Source organism: Natator depressus, chromosome 1 (assembly GCF_965152275.1).
Source record: "Natator depressus isolate rNatDep1 chromosome 1, rNatDep2.hap1, whole genome shotgun sequence".
NCBI lineage: Eukaryota > Metazoa > Chordata > Testudines > Cheloniidae > Natator > Natator depressus.
The window spans coordinates 109,649,392-109,671,986 of record NC_134234.1 but is presented as its reverse complement, the minus strand read 5'-3'; the positions used below and the strand labels follow the sequence as shown (position 1 = coordinate 109,671,986).

General features: G+C 43.2%; 1 protein-coding gene across 3 annotated transcripts in view; it reads right to left on the bottom strand.

Annotated features, from left to right (window-relative positions):
- Positions 1-22,595, bottom strand: part of CUL4A (cullin 4A) — an 80,385-nt gene that overhangs the window by 13,309 nt on the left and 44,481 nt on the right. For all 3 annotated transcript variants that reach the window (XM_074963934.1, XM_074963952.1, XM_074963943.1), the window contains exons 10-17: positions 19,269-19,387; positions 16,716-16,908; positions 15,085-15,189; positions 10,979-11,089; positions 9,940-10,025; positions 8,822-8,929; positions 2,867-2,980; positions 1,246-1,351 (exon numbers count right to left, since the gene is read on the bottom strand). In XM_074963934.1, the coding sequence (XP_074820035.1) occupies positions 1,246-1,351; positions 2,867-2,980; positions 8,822-8,929; positions 9,940-10,025; positions 10,979-11,089; positions 15,085-15,189; positions 16,716-16,908; positions 19,269-19,387 (942 nt within the window). The remainder of the gene's footprint in view (positions 1-1,245; positions 1,352-2,866; positions 2,981-8,821; positions 8,930-9,939; positions 10,026-10,978; positions 11,090-15,084; positions 15,190-16,715; positions 16,909-19,268; positions 19,388-22,595) is intronic.

Here is a 22,595-nt window from a genome sequence, read left to right as displayed (position 1 = left end):
TCTCCAATGAGACCAGTATTCTTTCCTCCCTCTCTCCTCAGAAGATTGAACTGAGGCTGAGTTAGAAGCTCTGTCTAGTCAACAAGTGAGCCCTGAAGTTCAAGGTAGACCTGGGACTTACTGGAGCACTCACAGAGACTGGTCTAGTTTGGCTGTTGTCTTCTCCTCAGGCTCAGATAATGCCCTTACAGATCTCTCCAAGAGAAAGAGTTTTGGCAGGATTCCCTTTCTTTGTGTGTCCTCTTTGAAAAAGAGAAACATATCAAGCATTTTATCTTGTGTATATGCTTCACAGAGGCAGAAGCAGCACATGGAGTGTCAGGATCGATAGGAATGGCTACCACACAAGAGGGATAGGATTTGAATCCTTGGGATTTCAACGGCACCATATCCAGGGGATCTGGTACTGGGAATATCTGGGAAGTTGAAGAGCTTTTCTTCTCATTTTTTCCCTCCTTTAAAAAAAAATGCCAACAGGCTTAACTATAAGAGAAATATACTAAGAAACACTAACTAAAAACTAGAGAAAACAAGTGCACAGTGTGCAGAGATGTGGACAGTGTAGAGGTTCCATCTTGCTGCCTTGGGTAGTAAAAAGTAACTGGAAGGGGGTTGCAGCTGCTCCGCCCTTTATGCCCTCAGCTGTGGAGTGCCAGAAGGCATGTGGGCCACAGGCACAGTCTCAACAGGCACTGGTATTAAAAAAAAAAATAAAAAAATTTGATCTTGTGCCCATGGGGTGCATGTGCACCAGAAGCAGAATACACATGGACAATCAAGCAAAGACATTATTAATTCAAAACCCCTTCTCCAAACCAAAACTAATGCAATTGTTCTAAAAAGGTCATTTTAAAGTATGATACTTGAAACTACGATAGAACCTTAATAATCTGCACATTTTATAATCTGCACAGAAAAAAATGGAGTCTCTCGACTTCTCAAAGAACTAAAAAAAAGCTGTAGTGAGGTCTTGTTAGTAAGAATGCATCAGTTTTTACAAAATATACTACAGATCATTTACTAATAAATTTATGAAGTATCAGTGTTATCCACAAAGTAGTAGAAGTATATTTGGCTTATCTTTTTGGTATTTACGTACTCGCTGATTCACAAAAATAGCCATTGCAAGTCACTGAAATTAGCAACATTCTGCTGTACTTAAAATTAGACTTTTACATCCAAAGTCCTATTTAGAAGCTATTCAAATGAAAGAAAATAATCAATGTATGAACTAATTTTTCATACCTACACCAGTAGCCATTTTAATTTCTTCAAAAATAAATTCATCTCCTTCATTAAACATAAGCAGCACTAATGTCTGGAAGAGTGACACATGAAACTCTTTCTTTCCCTACAAAGGAAACAAAAAACCCCACAAGTAACTATAAATGATTTCTAAAGCTGTGTACAACATTTAGAGTATCAACTGTATTCTATATAGTGCAAAACTTCAAAAACAACTCTGATGACAAGTTGTACAATCTATAGATTATTTAACAAATAGCTTCTAGATCAGTGGTTCCCAAACTTTTGTACTGATGACCCCTTTCACATAGCAAGCCTCTGAGTGTGACCCCCCAATAAATTAAAAACACTTTTATATATTTAACACTATTATAAATGCTGGATACAAAGCAGGGTTTAGGGTGGAGGCTGACAGCTCATGACCCCCCAGGTAATAACCTCGTGACCCCGAGGGGTCCTGACCCCCAGTTTGAGAACCCCTGTTCTAGATGAAGAGAAATGTGTATTTAAAAGGATTCTGCAGCCTGATTATGTATCCTAGTATGTGGTGCCAAGGAAATGTAACAATAGCAAGACAAATTACAAAAAGACAAAAACAAAAAAAGAAAAAACCAACCCAACCAACCAAAACCCAACAACCCTGGACATTATATTGGTAGCGTAGCACACCATCAGATTACCTGAATAGCCCAGTATTCACTTAACAGCATTTTCTTCTAGGTACATACAATGGGTGAAATCCTGACTTCAATCAAGTCAATAGCAAAACTCTCATTGACTTAAATGAAGCTAGAATTTCACCCAATGAGTTATTTAATAGAGATAAGCAAACAAACATGAAAGATATCAGTGTCATAAAACTTGACGGAACACAAATTCTCTAATTCATGCAATTCTGCAGCAATAGCCTTAACAGAAGTATGGTGTTTGTAAAATTAGGCAATGGGAAGGAGATTAATAACTCAGGATCTCCATGCACAAACAACATTTTAAGTCTATTACAAACCTGTCAGTCATCTTAACTTCACATGATCCCAGGGCTCTAAATTTTGTATTTATAACTAATCATCATTAACATCAGAATAAAATTTTTATCTGTGCTCTGGTACAATGAGGTTGCGTTACTGATGAAGATATCTCATCAGACAGAACAAAAGCTATGTTAAGAAACATTTCAATTGTTTAATAATTCAACAAGCATTTAAATTTAACCACATTCATTAAATTATACCACTGATACTTTTCAGCATGGCTTTGTAATAGCTAGGCTAATATTCAAATCACTAGGTTCCTTCAAACTACTATTTAAAAAAATGTCCACCCCATTCTTTTAGTTTCCTGCCTGCTACAGGCTTCTTTTCATCAATGAATGAGACTTATTGACCCACAGCAGTCAATGCTGAAAGATGTTTCACTCTGGAGTTTTGACACGTTTAACTAAAATACCACATTCTAAATAAATGGCAAAGAAAACACTTTTCTAAATAGTTAATATAGAATATTGTTAGATTCTTCTGTGCAAAAAATTGTTTTATTAATGTACTGCTTAAAAAGGAAAGAGATGCCAAATAAGTTATTTTATTTAAAAGCAGATGATTAAACATTAAATAAGCAAACATACTTCCTTAAATTCTGCTTTCAAGACAGCATGCCCTAAAGTGGTCTGCCATTGAAGCTTTCGACCACTGTGTTTTCCAAGATAAAAGGTCTTAAATACCTCTTGAAGCTTAACCATCTGTAAACAAAAGAAGAAAAAGAGGGAAAAAAGTTACTTATCTTGTACCAAATGTAACCAAACAGACTGATTTTCACAGTAGTGTGTTAGGCTCATCTTAATATTTTAAATCAAAGTTTACACAAAAGTAAAGTTCAAGGGCCAAATCTGCCCTCATTTACATTGGTTCCAGCTTAAACAGAGCAAAAATTGATGCCAGACATTCATTTAATATAATTTTCTTGAAACAAAATAAATTTTAGTTAAGATAAAACCAAATTCCCATTAAAAGAATAAGAACATATACCAAAGTGGTGATTTCATCCTGGGCCTACCAACATCTGTTCCCCACATGTGATGTAGTTAGAGGAGGAGGAGGAGAGAAGGTTCTGAAAAGCCCCACTCCCATTTTGCACTCTGCTGCCAAGTCCTCACAGACTTGAAGACCAGAAGGGATCATAGTGATCATCTAGTCCAGTGGAGGGCAAACTATGGCCCGCGGACCAAATCTGGCCCGCCAGCCGTTTTAAACTGACCCTCGAGCTCCCGTTGGGGAGCATGGTCTGGCATTTGCCCCGCTCCACTGCTCCAGCCAAGGAGCAGGGTCAAGGGCTGTGCCAAGCGCTCCTGGAAGCAGCGGCATGGCCCCACTCCGGTTCCTACGTGTAGGGGCAGCCAGGGGCCTCCACTCCGCATGCTGCCCCCGCCCCAAGCGCTGCCCCCGCAGCTCCCATTGGCCGGGAACTGCAGTCAATGGGAGCTGCAGGGGCAGCGCGCCTGTGGACGGGGCGGCGCGCAGAGCTGCCTGGCCGGGGCCGTGACATAGCCGCTGCTTCTGGGAGCCGCTGAAGGTAAGCGCTGCCCGGAGCCTGCACCCCTGAGCCTCTCCCCACACCCCAACCCTGATCCCCCTCCCACCCTCTGAACCCCTCGATCCCAGCCCAGAGCACCCTCCTGCACCCCAAACCTCTCATCCTCAGCCCCATCCCAGAACCCACACCCACAGCTGGAACCTGCATCCCTTCCCACACCCCAACCCTCTGCCCCACCCCTCATCTCCCTCCTACCTGCTGAACCCCTCGGTCCCAGCCCAGCGCATTCTCCTACACCCCAAACTCCTCATCCCCAGCCCCACCCCAGAGCCCTCACCCCACCTCACACCCTACTCCCCCACCTTAGCCTGGAGCCCCCTCTTGCACCCTGAACTCATTTCTGGCAGCACCCTGGAGCCTGCACCCCCAACCAGAGCCCTCACCCCGTCCCACACCCTAACCCCAATTTTGTGAGCATTCACGGCCCACCATACAATTTCTATTCCCAGATGTGACCCTCGGGGCAAAAAGTTTGCCCAACCCTGACCTAGTCTGAATTCCTGCACATTGCAGGCCACAGAACCTCACCAACCCCTTCCCATAACAGACCTATAACTGCTGGCTGAATTACTTGAAGTCTTTAAATCATAATTTGAGGACTTCAGTTACAGAGAATCCACCATTTACTTGTTTAAACCAACCAAGTGACCCAGGCCCCATGCTGCAGAGTAAGATAAAAACCTCCCAGGGTCTCTGCCAATCTCACTTTGGGGGAAATTCTTTCTCAATCCCAAATATGATGATCTGTTGAACCCAGAGCATGTTGGCAAAACCCACCAGCCAGACACCTGGGAAAGAACTCTCTGAAACTCCTGCCTTTGGTTCGTCCTCCTAACTGCAGCCAAGGCTGTTGTCAGCACTTTATGTCCCGTTCCCCCACTATCCTGTTCCACCCCCATTAGGAGCAGTCAGTGGAGAGTTTAAGGCCTCCCATCTCCATCAACTGTCTGCCATGGCTGAACCCTGGCAGAGTAGCCCCCTCCTCTAGCGAAGATGCTAGGGGAGTGAAAGGGCAAAAGCTTCCCCTGCCTGTAAATCCAGTATCACGGCTACAACCACTGTTGGGTCCCAACACTCAGCCTGCCTCCCTTCAGTGAAGGTGAGGGGTTAAATAAAAAAAAAAAAAAAAAAAAAAAGGTGTTTGTGTATATATTTGACATTACAACTTAATTATGTTAATTACTATCAAAATAGGCTTTGCAATATCTGGTAACATAAATAAAACGGATACCTACCTCTCATAACTGTTGTTCTTCGAGATGTGTTGCTCATGTCCATTCCAATAGGTGTGTGCGTGCGCCGCGTGCACAATCATCGGAAGGTTTTTCCCCTAGTGGAACCGTCGGGTTGGCTGTGGAGTCCCCTGGAGTGGCGCCTTTACGGTGGTGTATATAGGTCCCTTCCGACCGGCCACCTGCTCAGTTCCTTCTTGCCGGAATACTCTGACAGAGGGGAATCGGGCAGGATTTGGAATGGACATGAGCAACACATCTTGAAGAACAACAGTTACGAAAGGTAGGTAACCGTTTTTTCTTCTTCGAGTGATTGCTCATGTTCATTCCAATAGGTGACGTCCAAGCAGTTTCCCTGGGGGAGGGGTCGGAGTTCACCTCGTTGCTGAGTGCAAGACTGCCCTGCCAAAGGCTGCATCGTCCCTCACCTGTTGGGTAATGGCGTAGTGTGACGTGAAGGTGTGGATAGAAGACCATGTTGCTGCCTTGCATGTGTCCTGGATAGGGACCTGCACCAGGAATGCTGCGGACGATGCCTGCGCTCTTGTGGAGTGCGGCGTAAGCGGAGGGGCTGGAATTTCAGCTAGGTCATAGCAAGTCCTGATACAGGATGTGATCCATAATGAAATGCGCTGGAATGAGATCAGGAGCCCCCTCATCCTTTCTGTGATTGCTATAAAGAGCTGTGGTGACTTACGGAATGGCTTTGTGTGCTCCATGTAGAATGCTAGGGCATGTCTAATGTCCAGGGAATGGAACATGCACTCTCTGTTACTGGCATGCAGCTTAGGGAAGAACACAGGTAAAAATATGTCTTGATTCACATGAAACTGGGAGACTACCTTTGGCAGAAATGCAGGGTAAGGGCGTAGCTGCACCATGTCTTTATAAAATACCATATAGAGGGGCTCGGAAGTCAGGACTCTGAGCTCAGATACCCTTCTGGCTGATGTCATGGACACCAGAAAAGCCACATTCCAGGAAAGGTAGGACAGAGGACAGGTTGCCATGGGCTTGAAAAGAGACCCCATGAGTGCAGACAGGACCAGGTTGAGGTCCCACTGGGGAATGGGCCATCGTACCTGGAGAATGGGCCATCGTACCTGGGGATAAAGTCTGTTTAAGCCTTCGAGAAACCTGCCCCCCATGGGATTACTGAAAACTGACCCACGCGCTGCCCTCAGGTGAAAGGCCGAAATGGCAGCAAGGTGTACCCGGAGAGATGATATTGCTAATCCCTGCTGCTTAAGGTATAACAGGTAGTCCAAAATAAGGGGAATTGGCGCTAGCTGCAGTTTGGTTCCCCTTGGCCGAGCCCAAACGGAAAAACACTTCCACTTTGCCAGGTATGTGGCACAAGTGGAGGGTTTCCTACTCCCCAGCAAGACCTCCCTCACTGGGTCTGAACACTAAAGCTCAAGTGGATTCAGCCATGGAGTTTCCACGCCTCAGGAGTTCAGGGCCAGAGTCCCTGTCTCGTATGGGATCTTCAGGAGCCCTGTGGGTGTGGCGAGCCAGCAACATTGTTATGGGGGGGGTCACGGGGAGACGGTGAGCAGCGCTGTAACATGATAGGTTTGCCACAATGATGAACCAGAGGCAGTGCCGCCATCGGTGCTGCAAAGGGTGCCGGAGCCACATGCGATGTAGGGATAGACGCTGCAGCTGGGGCTACCGCCGGTGCCTGGGCTTGCAGTACCAGGGACTGCACCGTCATGGCAGAAAGATCGAGCTCTTCTTCCAAATCCTCACGAGTGAAGGAGTCCACCAGCACCAGACTCGATGGGCATCCTGTTGGGGCCGGAGTCAACGGTGCCGGGTCTTGAGGCCCATGGGTGTCCTGCCGGAGGACGCACCCCACTGGAGTCCCCTCATGGCTTCTTGACGGATCTTTCTGCCATGAATGACCTCTGTCCGCTTTCTTTTTCTTATGCGGCACCGGGGACTGTGAGCGGTGCCGCCTGGTGGCACTGGCCTTATGAGTTGGGAAGCAGGGCCGGTACTCCTTAGAGGAGTCCTTCCTCGGTGCTGGGACATCCCACACCGAGGCCGGGGCGCTGTACACCAAAGATGCCAGTGTCTCTTCCAGTACCAGCTGTGGGCGGAGGGCCGACTCCATCAGGAGGAGCTTCAAATGATAGTCCCGCTCTCTTAGTCCTAGGTCTAAAGCTCCTGCAAATTGGGCACTTCTCTGTCTGATGGCCCTCTCCTAAACACTTGAGACGGGAAGCGTGCGGATCGCCTGTGGGCATAGGTTTTGCACACTTCTCGCACACCTTAAACCCCTGCGACCGAGGCATGCCCCCATGCCTGGGGAAACTAGGGCAGGGGGGAAGCCCTCTGAAGTAAGTCCAACTAACTACAAACTACTATCTAACGAACTCACAACTATGTACAACTTCGAAAAGGGAACCACTAGGCAGGCACTTGCGAATGCAAGAGACAGCTGCTCCAATGACTATCACTGGCGGTAAGAAGGAACTGAGCAGGCGGCAGGTTGGCAGGGACCTATATACACTGCAATGGGGCACCACTCCAGGGGTCTCCGCAGCCGACCGACGGGTACCACTAGGGCAAAAACCCTCCGATGATCGTGCATGCAGCGCATGCACACACCTATTGAAATGCACATGAGCAATCACTTGAAGAATATTTGTTTTCAGGATCATTTCAAGTAAATAAAGCGGTTGCTTTTTTGAAAGAGGAAGGGTCTTGTGGAATTAAAGACTAAGGTGACCAGATAGCCAGTGTGAAAAATGAGGACCAGGGTTGGGAGTAACAGGCACATATATAAGATAAAATCGGGACATCTGGTCACCCTATTAGGCCTGGTTTACACTGGGGAGGGGGAAGGGGGGAATCGATCTAAGATATGCAACTTCAGCTACGAGAAAAGCATAGCCGAAGTTCACTTATCTTAGATCAACTTAGAATCACTTACTTCGTGTCCTCACGGCGCGGGATCAAAGGCCGCCGCTCCCCCGTCAACTGCATTGCCACCTCTCGCCATGGTGGAGTTCCGGAGTCAACAGCAGAGCGATCGGGGATCGATTTACACTAGACGCAATAAATTGATCCCCGATAGATCGATCACTACCCGCCGATCCAGCGGGTAGTGTAGACGTGGCCTTAGAGACTATATCAAAATGCACCATGTGGCAGAATTATGATTGCATATGCAGCCATAATGTTGGCACTGTCTAACTTCTGATTACTTGATTATATTGTAAAATAGGCATGTCTATAAGCTGTTTATTGTTGTTTTCAAAATGGTTTTTTCACAATATTTTATGTTCTGAAGGCTGGCTGGTTAACCATTTTGTGAATTTTCAATCACTTCCTCTCCCCCACCCACCTTTGTAATTTGAGAAGTTTTGACCTATTCTAGTTTACTCCTGGGGGAATTCTGCGCCACTGCATGTGCGCAGAATTATTTGCTTCCCTGAAGAAAAATGACTTTCTGACAGGGAAGCAAAGGGAAGCCGTGCAGTCCGTGGCCTGTGCTCCCCATCGCCATGCTGGAGCCTCCAGATTTATTTATTGACAAAATTTGCAGAATTTTAAAATACTGTGTGCAGAATTTTTTTTTTTTTTGGTGCAGAATTTTTAATTTTTTTTGTGCAGAATTCTCTCAGGAGTACTAGTCTAGTTATAAGTAATTAAAAACAGTTAAAATTGGATGCGTTAGGCAACCTAAATATTGAGATTCCTACCCCTCCACCATGATAGACTGCAAATTCTAGTTCTAAAAGACTCACCTCTGGAGTTAAGTGGACTTCCACGGGTGTGTACGTTGGCCAATATCCCATAGTAAGTATATTTACCGTCAGGTCTATATTGCCTGGATCACTTTGGTTCTGCATATACTAAAATAAAATAAAATTAAAAAAACCCAAACCTGTTAAAAATCCTGCTAACACAATAAATTAAAAATAAACTTAGAAAAGTAAATCAATAAATGGTTTCTGCAAATTACTATCTGGAATACTGTTTTTTTTAAAAAGCAAAGAAACAGTGAATTAGTTTGGCACAATGAATTCTGGCAATTCATTAAAACACCCGAAGAGCTGACTATAAACCAAAGTTGAATTTATAAAGCATTTCTCATTGGAGCACTGCGCAATATAAAAATCTGATCAAAAACAATTAACTCCTACAGCTAATATAGGCGCTCTTAATTTTTTTAAAATACTGATTCCAGTTGGAAATTATGGACAGAGTCAGGAAGTTTTCTAGAGGTGATGTCCACATTTGGAAAATGCTCTTGGCTCCCACTGTCTAAAAGTCATGCAAAGGCACACTACATACCTAGGCAATTCGGAACATAGTGAATGGTTGGGAACAAAACAGACAAGATGATTATCAATTAGGTCTATTAGATCTGTTCTTCTAAAGGACTTCAAAGTCAAAAGAATTTTAAAGATTCCATAAAAAACATTTAAGGGATGTTAAGAAGATACACGGTGGTACATTTTGAAAGAAATGCAGTCTAGACAGCACTTGGGCTGGGCATCCAGAGTACATCACAGCAACAATCCAGTCTGTATGGCACAAGAACATTCATCACCAGATCATTCATTCTGAACTAGTCACAGCCTGGCAATAATTCTCACATGATAAAATGGAGTCTTAAAATCAATATTAGAGATGGGTCTAACAATAAATTTAGTGGCAACACTACATTCAGGCTTTATTATTAAGAGTCAAAAAGAAAATCAAATGAAACTATAGGGTCAAATAACGTCCCAGCAGATTCGCTGAACTATAAACGATCTGTGGAAAATCTGTTTTGTCACGGTTTAATTTAATACAATTATGTGACATCATCCTAGCTAGTGTAAATATACCATGCATAAGTATAAGAAGTTAAATTTACCTGCTTAAATTGAATCATGACATCTTTTGAAAGTTCCATATCCTTGAACATTCCCTCCAGTTTACTGGTGAAAGCAGCACCACATTCTGTCACATAAATTAAAGCAAAGTTTCCATGATTGCAATAAACATAAAACAAGTAATAAAAGCTTAAGCCTAATGTTGGGCTAGTGTGACGGTCCTTGGGATGTAAATCCAGATAAGCCGAGGCTCCTGCCTTTTCAGCTTCTTATTCATCTTTACACTTTCCTTTGTTCCACTTCCTTTACCCGAAACAAACAGAAAATAATAAAATTGTAAACGTTCTTTAATTGTTCGCAGCCTTTTCACTTGAAAATCACTTCAAACTATTTTACCAGTGCTTGAAGTGTAAACCTCAGTTAAAATAGCAAGCTGTGTGCAAACCCAGCATAACTATACCATTGTGACAGGGTTCAGCTGCAAACCCAGACCAGTGAGGGGTTGTGTCACCATTTGCCCTGCAAACCTGGGTGCCTCACAATGCTTTGCTGCTGTAGCTCCCAACCAGGGACACTCAGAGCCAGCCTATCAGCATGCAGGTCACACCCTGAGTGCGTGTGTGCTAAGACAGCCCTGATTCAGCAGCTCTGACTCCAGCAGCCCATCTATTGCCCCACAGCCCAACTCTGGCTTCCACCAGCTTTGGTTATGACACTTTCAGGGTGACCCCAACACACTGCCAGTCCCAAATTTTCCCCAAACTATGTGCTCTGTAATGTCCAGCCCTCTCCTGGACAGATCAGAGAAATTATAAGGTTAGTCTGTTCTCTAAAGTCCCAAAAGCACAGCACAGCTTAAATGTCAGAGATTTCCAAAAAGAACTCCGCTCCCATTTATTCACCTAAATTAAACTTGCACATTTCCTCGAGTACATAGCAATCAGCAGTTCCTACTCTGAACAGTGGGAGCCGTAGGGTGCTCAGCTCTTTTGAAAATCTGGCCCACTTTAACAAATAAAAATAAAGGTTCAGGTTTAAAAACTAAAAGAAGCAAAAAATTCAACATTTGCAGCTGCTCACCATGTTTAAGCTTTGACAGCATTGACTTCTCAGCATCTACGGATGCACTTTTTCCAACCAGCAGTCTTTTGGCCAAATCTTTCTTATAAAACGCCTCAAACACATCTTTACCTGTACGGAGAGAAAACAAAAAAACCTGAGAAATCAAACATTACACCTTTACTACTTATCTTCAATTATACAGAAGTGCCCTTTCTCTTGACTTGCTGAAAAGTGGAAAACAGTTACATATCTGTACAGTAACTGTTCAAGATGTGCTGTGCACATATGTTTCACTAGAGTTGTCAGTGCTCCCAATGCACTTGAGTTGTAGATTTTTGCCTGCACTAGGCTGCTCACATGCCCCCTGCTCTCCTCATGCACCTAGCCGAGGGTTATTGCCATCTCCCTCTCTGTTCCTGCATACCACAGTCTAACATCCGAAGCAGTGGGGAAAGTAGGAGAGATTATGGAAGGTATATGTGCACAGCGCATCTCAAAGAATAACAATTACCATTGAAGTAAAGTACATATTTTCTCTCCTTCGAGTGATTGTGTGCATATACATTCCACTTTGGATTATCTGAACAAGAGATCACAACACTGATTTACCAAAGTTGGCGTAATCTCACGAAGCTTGAGAAAGAGAGTCGTACGTGGAGAAGGTATGTAAAGATGACCACATTGCTGCCTTGCAGATGTCTAGGAATATTGCTCAGGAAGGTAATCAAAAGGTAAGAAGATAGAAAAGTCATTCTGTATTGCTGAGAAGAAGTGAAGTGGATTCTTACTGTACTAACTAAAAGGCCAGATGATTTCAGATGCAGTAGGTAGTCCAGTATGTATGTAATCTTTATTTAATGAGGAAATAATGGTGGGATGGCACTCAGATCAAAAACTTCTTCCATTTTGCGGCATATGTGGCCCTGGTGGAGTGCTTTCTGCTACTCACCAAGATGGCTTGGACTTCTCAGGACCATAATCTCTCACACATATTCAACCAGAAATTATCCATGCAGTTGGGTGGAGAGATTTACGGTTAGGATTCAGAGACTTGTCCAAGTTTTGACATAGGAGATCCTGGACCAGGGTAAAATTATCAGTGGCCTGATAGATAGCTGATGTAGGTCCATGAACCAATATAGTCACGGCCAAGCTGGTGCCACGAGGATTTATGTTGCCTGGTCTCTTTTCATCTTCCTGGAGTACTCTTGGAATATGAGGAACTGAGGGGAATGCTTAGAGCAGATGACTGAACCAGGGAAGAAGAAAGGCATCCAGCAAGGAACTTGGGCTGCAGCCCACTCTGAAGCAAAATCCCCTGCATCTGTTGTTGAGGTTGGTCACAAATAAGTTTATTACTAGGTACCCACACTATTGGAAGATCTGGAGAAGAACATCCTTCCTGACTGACCACTTGTGTTGCTCAAGTTCCTACTGAGGGAATCCACAATAGTGTTCCTCACCCCTGGAATGTAAAGCATTTAGCAAGACCGTGTTTCTTATACAGAGATTCCACATGCAATTTGCTTGTTAGAGCAACTGAGATAACCCTGCAGCCCCCTTGCTTGTTCAGATAAAACATAGTAGCGGTATTGTCCATCAGAACTTAAACCAACTGGTTCCTGATGGTGGATACAAACGTCTTGCAGGCTTGATGAATAGCACAGAGCTAACACTTTTATGTGGAGTGAGACCTCCTGAGGTTACCAAAGAACTTGTGCCTGGAGTTGACCGAGATGACCCTCCCAGCCTTTGGTGGATGCATCTGTTACCAGAGTCATAGTCTGTTCTGGTGGCAAAAAGAGAACCCCATTTAAGACGTTCAGAGGGTCCATCCAGTAGTCCAGGGACTGAAGCTCTTATGCAGGTACGCAAATCAACAAGTGAATGCCACTCAGTCAGTATGCTGAGGAAAGCCAGACTTGCAGACAGTGGAGGTGAGATCTGGCAATGCAGAATCACATATGTGCATGAGGCCACATACCCCAATAGTTGTAAGCAGAAATAAACTTGTCTTTGAGTTGGATGTGAGATTTTAGGACCAAAAACTATGGACTGAATCCTGTCCTCAGGAAGGTAACCCACAGTGGTTATGGTGTCAAGTACTGCCCCTATGAAAAGTTATTCACTGTGTGGTTATAACTTCAATTTGTCTATATTAAATTTCAGGCCTGGACCAGAGAGCAGTGGTCTGATGACAAAGATACTGTGTTGGACATGGGTACTTGATCTTCCCCGAACTAGCCAATTGTCCAGGTAAGGAAATATCTGAACACCTACGCAGTGCAGGGGGGCTACCACCACTATCATGCACTTGGCAAAGATTCTTGGGGTCGAAGATAACCCAAAGGGAAGCGACGTGTAAAGGTAGTTGTTGTTGCTTGCTATGAACCGAAGAATCTTTCTGTGGCCAGGATGTATTGCCACATGAAAGTAAGCATCATGCAAATCAAGGGCAGTATACCAATCTCTAGGGAAGGGATAACAGAAGCAAGGGTGACCATCCTGAACTTGATCTTACTGATGAAGCGGTTTAGCTTTCTGAGGTCTAGAATGGGACAAAGACCACAAGATTTGGGGGGAATTGGGAAGTACTGGAAATAGAAACCTGATACTGGTAAGGAACTTCCTCTCTGCTCCCAGCTCCAAAAAGACTGCACTTCCAGAATCAATAGAGTCTTGTGAAATGGGTCCTTAAAAAACAACAGGGAAGGTGGACTAGGGAAGAGGAAGGAGCTGAACTGGGTGAAGTATTCCTCTTTTACAGCTGTACACCCACTTGTATGATGTGATCTGCTTCCAAGCACTGAGAGAGAGAGAGAGAGAGGGGTGGTATCCAAAGGGAGGGAGGAGAGAGATGGTCGGTGTACTGTCCTCAATGGAGTAGTCAAAACAACTGCTTCAAAGCTGCAGTGGTCTGGTGAGAAAGGCCTGTCATTGATGAATGGAACTGATGACATTTCTAGGAGGTTTAAACCTTCTGTGACAAAGCTCTGCCCTTGTCTCAGTGGGTCCCGCATTTCCTGGCAGATTTCGCTAGCCTCAGAGGCTCACTGTGACCCTCCACGTAGCCCTTCTCTCTCTAGAGGCAAGGGTCACACTTCATCATAGACCAGCAAGGGAGGTGAGGAGAAGCCACCCTCCCTCGCACAGTCTTTGTGGTCTCCCAGCCTCAGTGATTAATTGGGGAGGGGAGGAGAGGGGGGAGCCTGGGCCCACCCTCTACTCCGGGCTGCTGCCTAGGGACCCTAATAGTAGCAGCTATGGTAGCTGACTTTTTGGAAATAGAATGTGTACAATTCCCTGGGCCACTTCCCCACAGCAGCCCCCACTCAATATGCCCTTCACCGTTACCTCAGGGCTTCCTTCCTTGCACCTGATAGAGTTTGTACTGCTTAGTTCCTCCAACAGCGTGGCTTCCTCCTACAGCTTCTGACACATGCACCCAACTGACTAACTGGGAGGCTTTTAACTAGTTTCAGCCAGCCCCTAATTGGCTTCAGGTGTCCCAATCAACCTAGTATTCTCCCTGCCTTCTGGAAAGATCTTAATTGGCCCCAGGTGTCTGAATTGACCTGGAGCAGCTGCCGTTTACTTATCCTGGTAACAGGGATTTGTTTAGCCTGGGACTAATATATCTGTCTCCCACTACTTTTCTATAGCCATCTGGCCTTGCCCCATCACACTTCCTTTGAAAGTATCCCGAGACATCTGCTAAGAGGTCCTGTAGTATGACTGAGGTTTAAATGGTTTCCTCTTTGTTACTGGGGTGTAAACCCCCAACGACTGGAGGGTCACTCAGGGATTGAGGAAAAGGAAAAGGATTAGCCACTATTCGCTGGGCTCCCACATACTCTATCCGGGAGGAAAACCACAAGGAGAGAAAAATGCTATGAGTGATCCTCCCAGCTTCCTGATCAGAGGCCACATTTATCCTTTGGTCTTTGTGCAGGACTCCCACTGACATCAGTCTCTACTTTTGTAGTCCCAGTTTATAGACTCAAACATGTAACAAGTTTGTCACTGCTGTATTAAATCAATTAGCAATTCTAGCAGTAGCACTGAAGATCATATTTTAAATCACATCAATTTTAAACCCTTCTTACACCTTAAACATTTCTTACCATGAATGAATCTGAATATTATCATGATTTTGTCAAGGATTCTTTCCAGCTCTTCATCTGTTGCTTCTTTATTTCCAGCTCTTAACTTTGAATCCACATGTTTTGCTACAAATAAATAAAAAAATTGAGGCACTTAAAATAAAAATCCCTCTAAAATTACTGTAATGTTTCCATTTCTAATATTACTAGATATTAAAACATTGGTGAAATGCAAAACATTCTGTTTTGTAATCAGTTTTCCCTCCTCCAAAGTCAGTGGAATTATACTCAAGTATTATGTTATTAGTGGAAAAATTTATGCCACAAAGGAACTGACCAAGATAAAGATTAATACAACAAATAAGCTTTAAAATTAATGTACTAAAACACTAGAATCTTCATGTTATGTTCACTACAAGAACATTACTTGTTGATAGACAATGTTTTGGAATTATGCAATGCATATGAATGTATTATATGAAAAACAAAAATAAACACACAGATGACTATTTTTGTAGACCTTTACCATGCCCTCTGGCTCTCACCAAAACTTAAACAGAAGTGATGCTTTCAAGTTAGTAGTTTGATAATGATAGAAAAAAATACAATTATGCCATGAATTTTAATTAAAGGGATAGAAAGCCGTATGAATATCCCTACTCTGGGTTTTACTAGGTTACGTGTCAGTGGGATGAGAAGGAAGCCATTGTAACAGCTGAGGATACAGTACCCACAAGTGGCAATAAGCCCATATCACTGCTTTGCACATGTCAAATAGTATTCAGTCACCTTTCCTACGAAAGGGTATTTTTTAGAAAGCCATTTTTCAAGTTAGCAGGCAAAAGCAAAAGAATATGATATAGACAGAAACTAAGAGGCAGATCCTCAGCTAATGTAAATTGTAGTAGCTCCACTGACTTCAAACTCCGAGCTATGATAATTTACACCACCTGTGGATCTGTCCCCATATTACTTATTCTGAAACATTTTAAATATTCTTCGTGTAATGTACACTCAATGATTAAGTTTTCCTTTCCTGACTTCTGAGGTCCTGAACAATTTTCTTCTTTACAATTCAGTCTTCCTATAACTGAATGCTATTAAAATGGGGTGTTCTCCTGAGTTTAGTTTAGGGGAAAAACAACGAGCCAACCAAAAAACCCCACTACTTCTTCCTTCTTAGGCATATTTTTCTTAGCATTGACCGTCAGACTGTATGGAAAATTGAGGTTTTAACACCAGTATAAGCCTCATCCATAAGACATACCCACTATTCTATTCTGAAGAAATAGTTACATTTCTTTTTCTAATAGCTACTCTTCCCCCTTAGCAACTTACTCTGCTTTTAGGAAGTTAGCCATATGGGTTTTTAAGCAACTGTCCTCATCAGTCACCGTGTAAGCAAATAGGGGTGCAGCAATAGCAGGAATTAACATGCTCCTTCACGTGACTGAGCACACACCTGACAAACACATCCAGACTTTTACCTGGATCCCATGACATATCCAGACTAATTTTTGCCTGGTATCCCAAAAGCAATTCTTCCAGTGGGCTATGCATTGCATTGCAATTATACTAGCATACTCAGTATGCTTTATATTATTATGCTTTCTAGAGGTTTTAAAAATATTTTACAGAAAAGTATTTTGTACCTATCAATTCTGCAGGCTTATTTGGTCTCTTGTTGATAAATGTTTCAAAGGATTCCTTCATCAAGTTTATAAATTTCTCATTTTTCTGAAAGCACGCTTCTATGATATGGTCCACTTTATCCTTAAAATCTAGTAGCTCTTGCACCATATCCTTGTCCTTTTCAGGATTAACCACTATAGTTGTCCCAAAGTTCTGTAAAAACAAACACTTTTGATAATCAAATACTTCATTGCTACCTATCTCCCCCCACAGACACATACACCCTTATGAAATTTAGCAATTGGAAAAATTTATCATAGAGGTGCTTAACAATAATTGAAATCTTAAAGCTGTTCAAAAATGATGAGATGCATTGAAATTTAAACACAAAACCAAAAAAATCCAAACACACATTAATGGATTTCAAACAGCAATGTTTGAGAGATCACTTACATTTAAAACAGAAGCTAAACAAAAATTACGTATTAGACATGGTTGTACACACACAAGTTTACAGTTAAATATACGATTTATATAAAAGAGTCTGTGGAAAAGTGTAGCAAGAATGTTCAGCATAAAGAAAAACTTTGCATGACTTTTTTTTTAAACCCACTGAACTGTTTATTTGCAGAAATAACTGGATATGATTTAGCTGCTTCTGGTCACTTCAGGATTCTAATGTCAACAAGGGCTACAAAAATGGAAAAACAGCCATCACCAGGTTTGGTTGTGGGGGGGAATCTATTGACTTGTAAGGACAAAATTCTTGCTTTATCATCTTTTAATCTTATCTTGTTTCTACTTATGCCCAGCTCTCCAATGGAATTGTAACACTATTTGTCTACTGAATCAGACAGTCTACACAACAGTGTTTGATTGACCTGCTATTTAAGACGGCTTAAGAATATTAGTATCCGATATTTGTTACAAGGAGAGTGACCAGATTTCCATAGTGAAAAACTGGGACAACCGCACAGAGGCAGCAGGAAGGCAGATCCATATTTTTCCATTCGCTTCTATCTTAGCCACTGTAACAGCTGAAAAACCAAAAAAGGCAAGACAACTCAGACTTCCCTCTTAACATTTAACTAGCCATAGCAATAATTCATAGATATGATACTTGATGCACTGCCTGGATCCTGCCTGAATCCAACCCCTGGCTCCTAATGTCTACATACTCCATATCTCCATACTCATATGGCCCCCATTACTATAGTATCTGAGCAATTTACAATCCTTAATGTACTTATCTGCACAACACCCAAAGTGGCAGAGAAGTACCATCTCCATTTTATAGATGGGGATCTGAGACACAGAGAGGCTAAGTAACTTGCCCAAGGTCAGAGAGGGTCTATGGCAGAGCAGGGATTTGATCCCAGGTGCCTTAATTTGCCCTATATGCTCTGATACCCCAAGGACTCACCCTCTCCAAAGTTGTCAAACCTTCCCAGTGACCTGACCCCTCCCCCATCTATTCACCAGCGCTTCTGACCAGTTTCCTCCTGGTGTTCGTGGCTCCCTGAACTCCACCTCCAGGAGTCCTCAAAACTGGGAAATACACAAGTTAATTAAAACTTGACCAGAAAGGGGAGTCTAGTCCTAAAATCTGGGATGTATCAACTTTTCAGGGGCATCAGGTCATCCTATTTACATAGGATTTTCTCTCACTATATCTTGGAGTACACAGTCTCAAATGCCCATCAGTCTCTCTTTTATCTCGGAAGCAGTAGTTGAGTGGTTACAACCAATAATATGACTAGAATTTGGGAAACCAAGCGTATAATGTTTCTGATGTGCCTTCCGTAATACTACCTCACAACATAAGACACATGATTCCAGGAGTTTCACTGCAATGTTTTATCATCATACAGTCAGCCCACGCTTAGGGTTACAATTTGAAAGCATCTCCATGTGTGCTAGACTGCAAGTTCTTCAGGATGAGTAAGCTGTTGTATGTTTGTACAATGTCTAGCACAATGGAGATGAGACCTCTAAGTGCCACCAGAATAGATTTTTGAGAGAGAATTCTTCTCACTTTCAAAATAATAATTAAAAAAAAAAACCTTTAGCCTGTTAACTGTTATAACAAGCAGCAGTTATTTGTAGCATAACAAATCTGCAGTGCTGATAGAAGTATCAGCCGAGATCTGATGTTCCAGTAGTTTCAAAGGAGTGTGACTGGAGTGCCAGGAGGAAATGAGAACTATTTATTTTGAACCAAACGTAGCCAACTTTCCTGCCCAACATCTTCTCAAATCACATGCAGTTCTGATTTTAAAAAACCTGTTTGCACTGTTCAGTCCTGTAAAGTAAACAGTTCCTAAATATGATTTTAAATCGAAATGTGTACTCACTGTGGTTTCTCATCACATGAGCTTTCAGAATATTGCTGAACAAAATGGGTGCCGTAACAAAACAAATAAAAAACCCACATACCTGCTTAAAATATAATTTTCATGAACACAGTTGAGTGTTTTATTGCTTCTCATTACTTGTTTTTAAAAGCCAAGCAGTCACTCCACTGTGGACAGCATAAATATGAGGACAGTAAGATGCAATAAAGTTTGAAATACCTTGATGTATTCACTCCAGTTTTGCAACAGGATCTGCTGCCCACCTTTTACCCGGCTGAAGAGCTGGTATGTCTGGGTGAGATCTGATATTCTGTTTTCATCAAGCAGATTATCAAGTCCTAAAATAAAAATAAACCAACTTTAATGTAGTGATATATATGCAGTTAAAGACAGAATAGAGGGTATGTGGGGCTCTATGAAATAATCAATACAATTATAACATTATGGCAGCTACAATTTCTTTTGTAAAGAAGAATTATGCTCAGTACTGACAAGTGTCTATGGACTAGATCCACAAAGGGATTTAGGCACCTGCCACTTTAGGCAGCAAAGTCCAAAATCTAGATTCTCAGAACACCCCATTCAGTTGACACCTAACCCTGCACACATCTAAATGCCCTAGGCACCTATGTTTCCACCGATAAAGTCCCCATAGGGCCTAAATTTCTGCAGATGGACATCAACAGAGCTAAGTCCTGATGCCCAGAACTAGCTCACACCTAAGTCCCAGCAGGATTAATAATATAGGCATTCCCCTGCCTATCTCACCTGTGAGGTCCAACACTGCAGGGGAAGAGAGGGAGAGGTGTTGGTGCCCCCCTTATGCCCTGTAGCCCAGTGGGTAAAGCACTCAGCCAGGATGTGGGACACCAGGATTCAAAACCCCACTTTGTCTGATTTGGAGCAGGGACTTGAATGATGGTCACCCACTTCCCAGGTGAGTGTCCTGATCACTGAGCTAAGGAGTATTGGGTGGGTGGGGATGGTAGCCCATAGGGCTAGCTTGAATTTATTATAAATCACTGTCTTGCCTTCATTATAGTCACCTTTATTAGATTCAGCAGTAATGCAAGGAACCTAACAGGCAGGGGTGCTGGAACAATTTGTATAGTGGGGGTGCTGAGAGTTATTGAACCAAATTGTAAACCCTGTATATAATGGAAACCACTTCAAGCCAGGGGGTATGGCAGCACTCCCAGTACCCGTAGTTCCAGAACTTTTGCCCATAGGCCTGTATCCTGTAAGACACAGCAGTGAGCATAGTTAGCATAAATAAGGCTTGAGGCCTATGAACTTAGGCATAGATAAAAGGCCGAATGCAAAATCCCAAATATAGGGAAGCTGAAAATATAGTGTTTAAGGGGAATGTCCAACCACAGGAACATGGGTCCAACCACAAGAATGTCAAAGAGACAAACTGATGTACATAGCAGCAGCAGCAGCAGGTAAATGAGCTACATCTGCAGATACCTAACCACAAGAGGCCCATGGCAACGAATTGACCTATATGATAGTAAGTTGAGATCATTAATATACTAACATGTAGGAGAAGGACAATCCAATATTAGTAAGGTAAGGAAATACAAAAAAGGAACAGGGGAGAAACCCCTACTAAATATGCATCAGACAGCGGCATCAGCGTAATATATTACAAAAGTTGCATCCCAGCCTATGGGTAGTAGGAGAAAGCTGTAGCCTTTGGGATGTGCCAGAATGATGGCCACTCGTGATGAGGGGGAAGGTGACCGTGATGAGGAAGATGATGGCTAACATTTCAGATTGTTCTGCAAGGGATGGTGTGAGTATATGGATGTGCAGATGTACATTCTATAGTGTCTCATCTACCTTACTGAGTTGCAGTGTTTGTGACCGTGCTAAATGTATTAATAAACCATTTGTAAAAATACAGAAAAGTTCCTATAGTGAGAGTGTTGCAACTGTACACGTCGGGGTTGCCAACTATATAATAATTTGAATAATACTGGGCCTGATCTTTGGATAAGAACCTGTCAACCCTCAAAGTGATAACTGGGAGTTCTTAAGCAATCCATATAATTAATGCATAACATATAGATTAGGCTACCATGTCTCCCTCTCCTGTTGAAGCTGTTCTACTTCATATAATTAAATATTCATTAGGTGAGAGAGAGAGACTGGCTCTGTAGCCTAGTGGGGAGGGCAGTGTCCTGGGATATGGGAAATTCAGGTTCCAATCCCTGCTTCAGTGAAGAGAAGGTTACTCACCCTGTGCACTAACTGAGGTTCTTGAAGATGGCTGTCCCTGGGGATGCTCCACTTTAGCTGAGTGCATGCCCCTGCACTTGTAAAATTGGAGATTGGTAATAGCAGTGCCACCTCAGGTGGTTACATAGTGCCGTGCGATCAACCCCCCTCAGTTCCCTTTCTACCACAGAGTCTCTGGTGTGAAAAAACTCCAGACTAGAGGGGAGGAGGGAGGGTAGTGGAGCACCCACAGGGACAACCATCTTGAAAAACCTCAGTTATTGAAAAGAGTGAGTAACCTCTTCTTCTTCGAAGCGTCTAATGATGAATGCTGTTCTATGGCATAACGAGTGTCCCCATGGGTACTCAACTTTAGGGGACTGTAGAGCAGTGCCCCTCAGTGGAAGGGAGGGCCTTTGGAGTTGTAGTCGTGGCAGATGATAAAATTAAGTCCGAATAAAGCATCTAATGATGAATGCTGTTCTATGGCATAATGTTGTGTGAATATATGGGCAGGTGCCCATGTTGCTGCTTTGCAGATGTCCATAATGGGGACATTGTTGAAGAAGGCTATCGAGGCAGATAGTGCTCTAGTCAAATGTGTACGGGTCCCCTGTGGGGGTTGCAGCTGTTGTTGAGCACAAAAGTCAATGCAGCTGGAGATCCACGTAGACAGTCTCTGTTTAGATATGGCGTCTCCCTTATATTGTTCTGTGACGGAAAGAAATAATTTTGGTGATTTTCTGAAAGCCTTAGTTCTTTCAATATAAAAAGCTAGTACTCTTTGGACATTCAGAGTGGGGAGCACTGTTTCTCATTTATTCTCCTGGGGTTTTGGAGATGAATGGGCTGATTCAGATTGAATGAGGATGCAACTTTTGGTAAGAACTTGGGATGTGGTCTTAAAGTAAAGTAAATTTGTTTTTGAAAAATGTTGTGTGGGGCAGGGTGTGCCATGAGAGCCCCCTGCTTCCCCACTTTTCTGGCAGATGTGACAGCGACAAGGAAGGCCACCTTCATCAAGAAGCAGAGAAGTGAACATGTCGCTAGTGGTTCAAAGGGGGTCCCAGTAAGGGTTCGTAATATCAGATTGTGGTCCTATGATGGGAGTAGAGGCTCATATTTCGGGGTAAAGTTTACAAAGGCCCTTGAGAAAATGCATGGTGGTCGGGTGAGCGAAGATCGAGAACTCATCCACCTTGTGGTGAAATGCTGTGATTCCTGCAAGGTGTACTCTGACTGAGCTCATGGAAAGACCCGATTTCTTAAGTTCCAATACCCAGTCCAGTACCAGTGGTAGACGAGAGGAAACTGCCATGATTT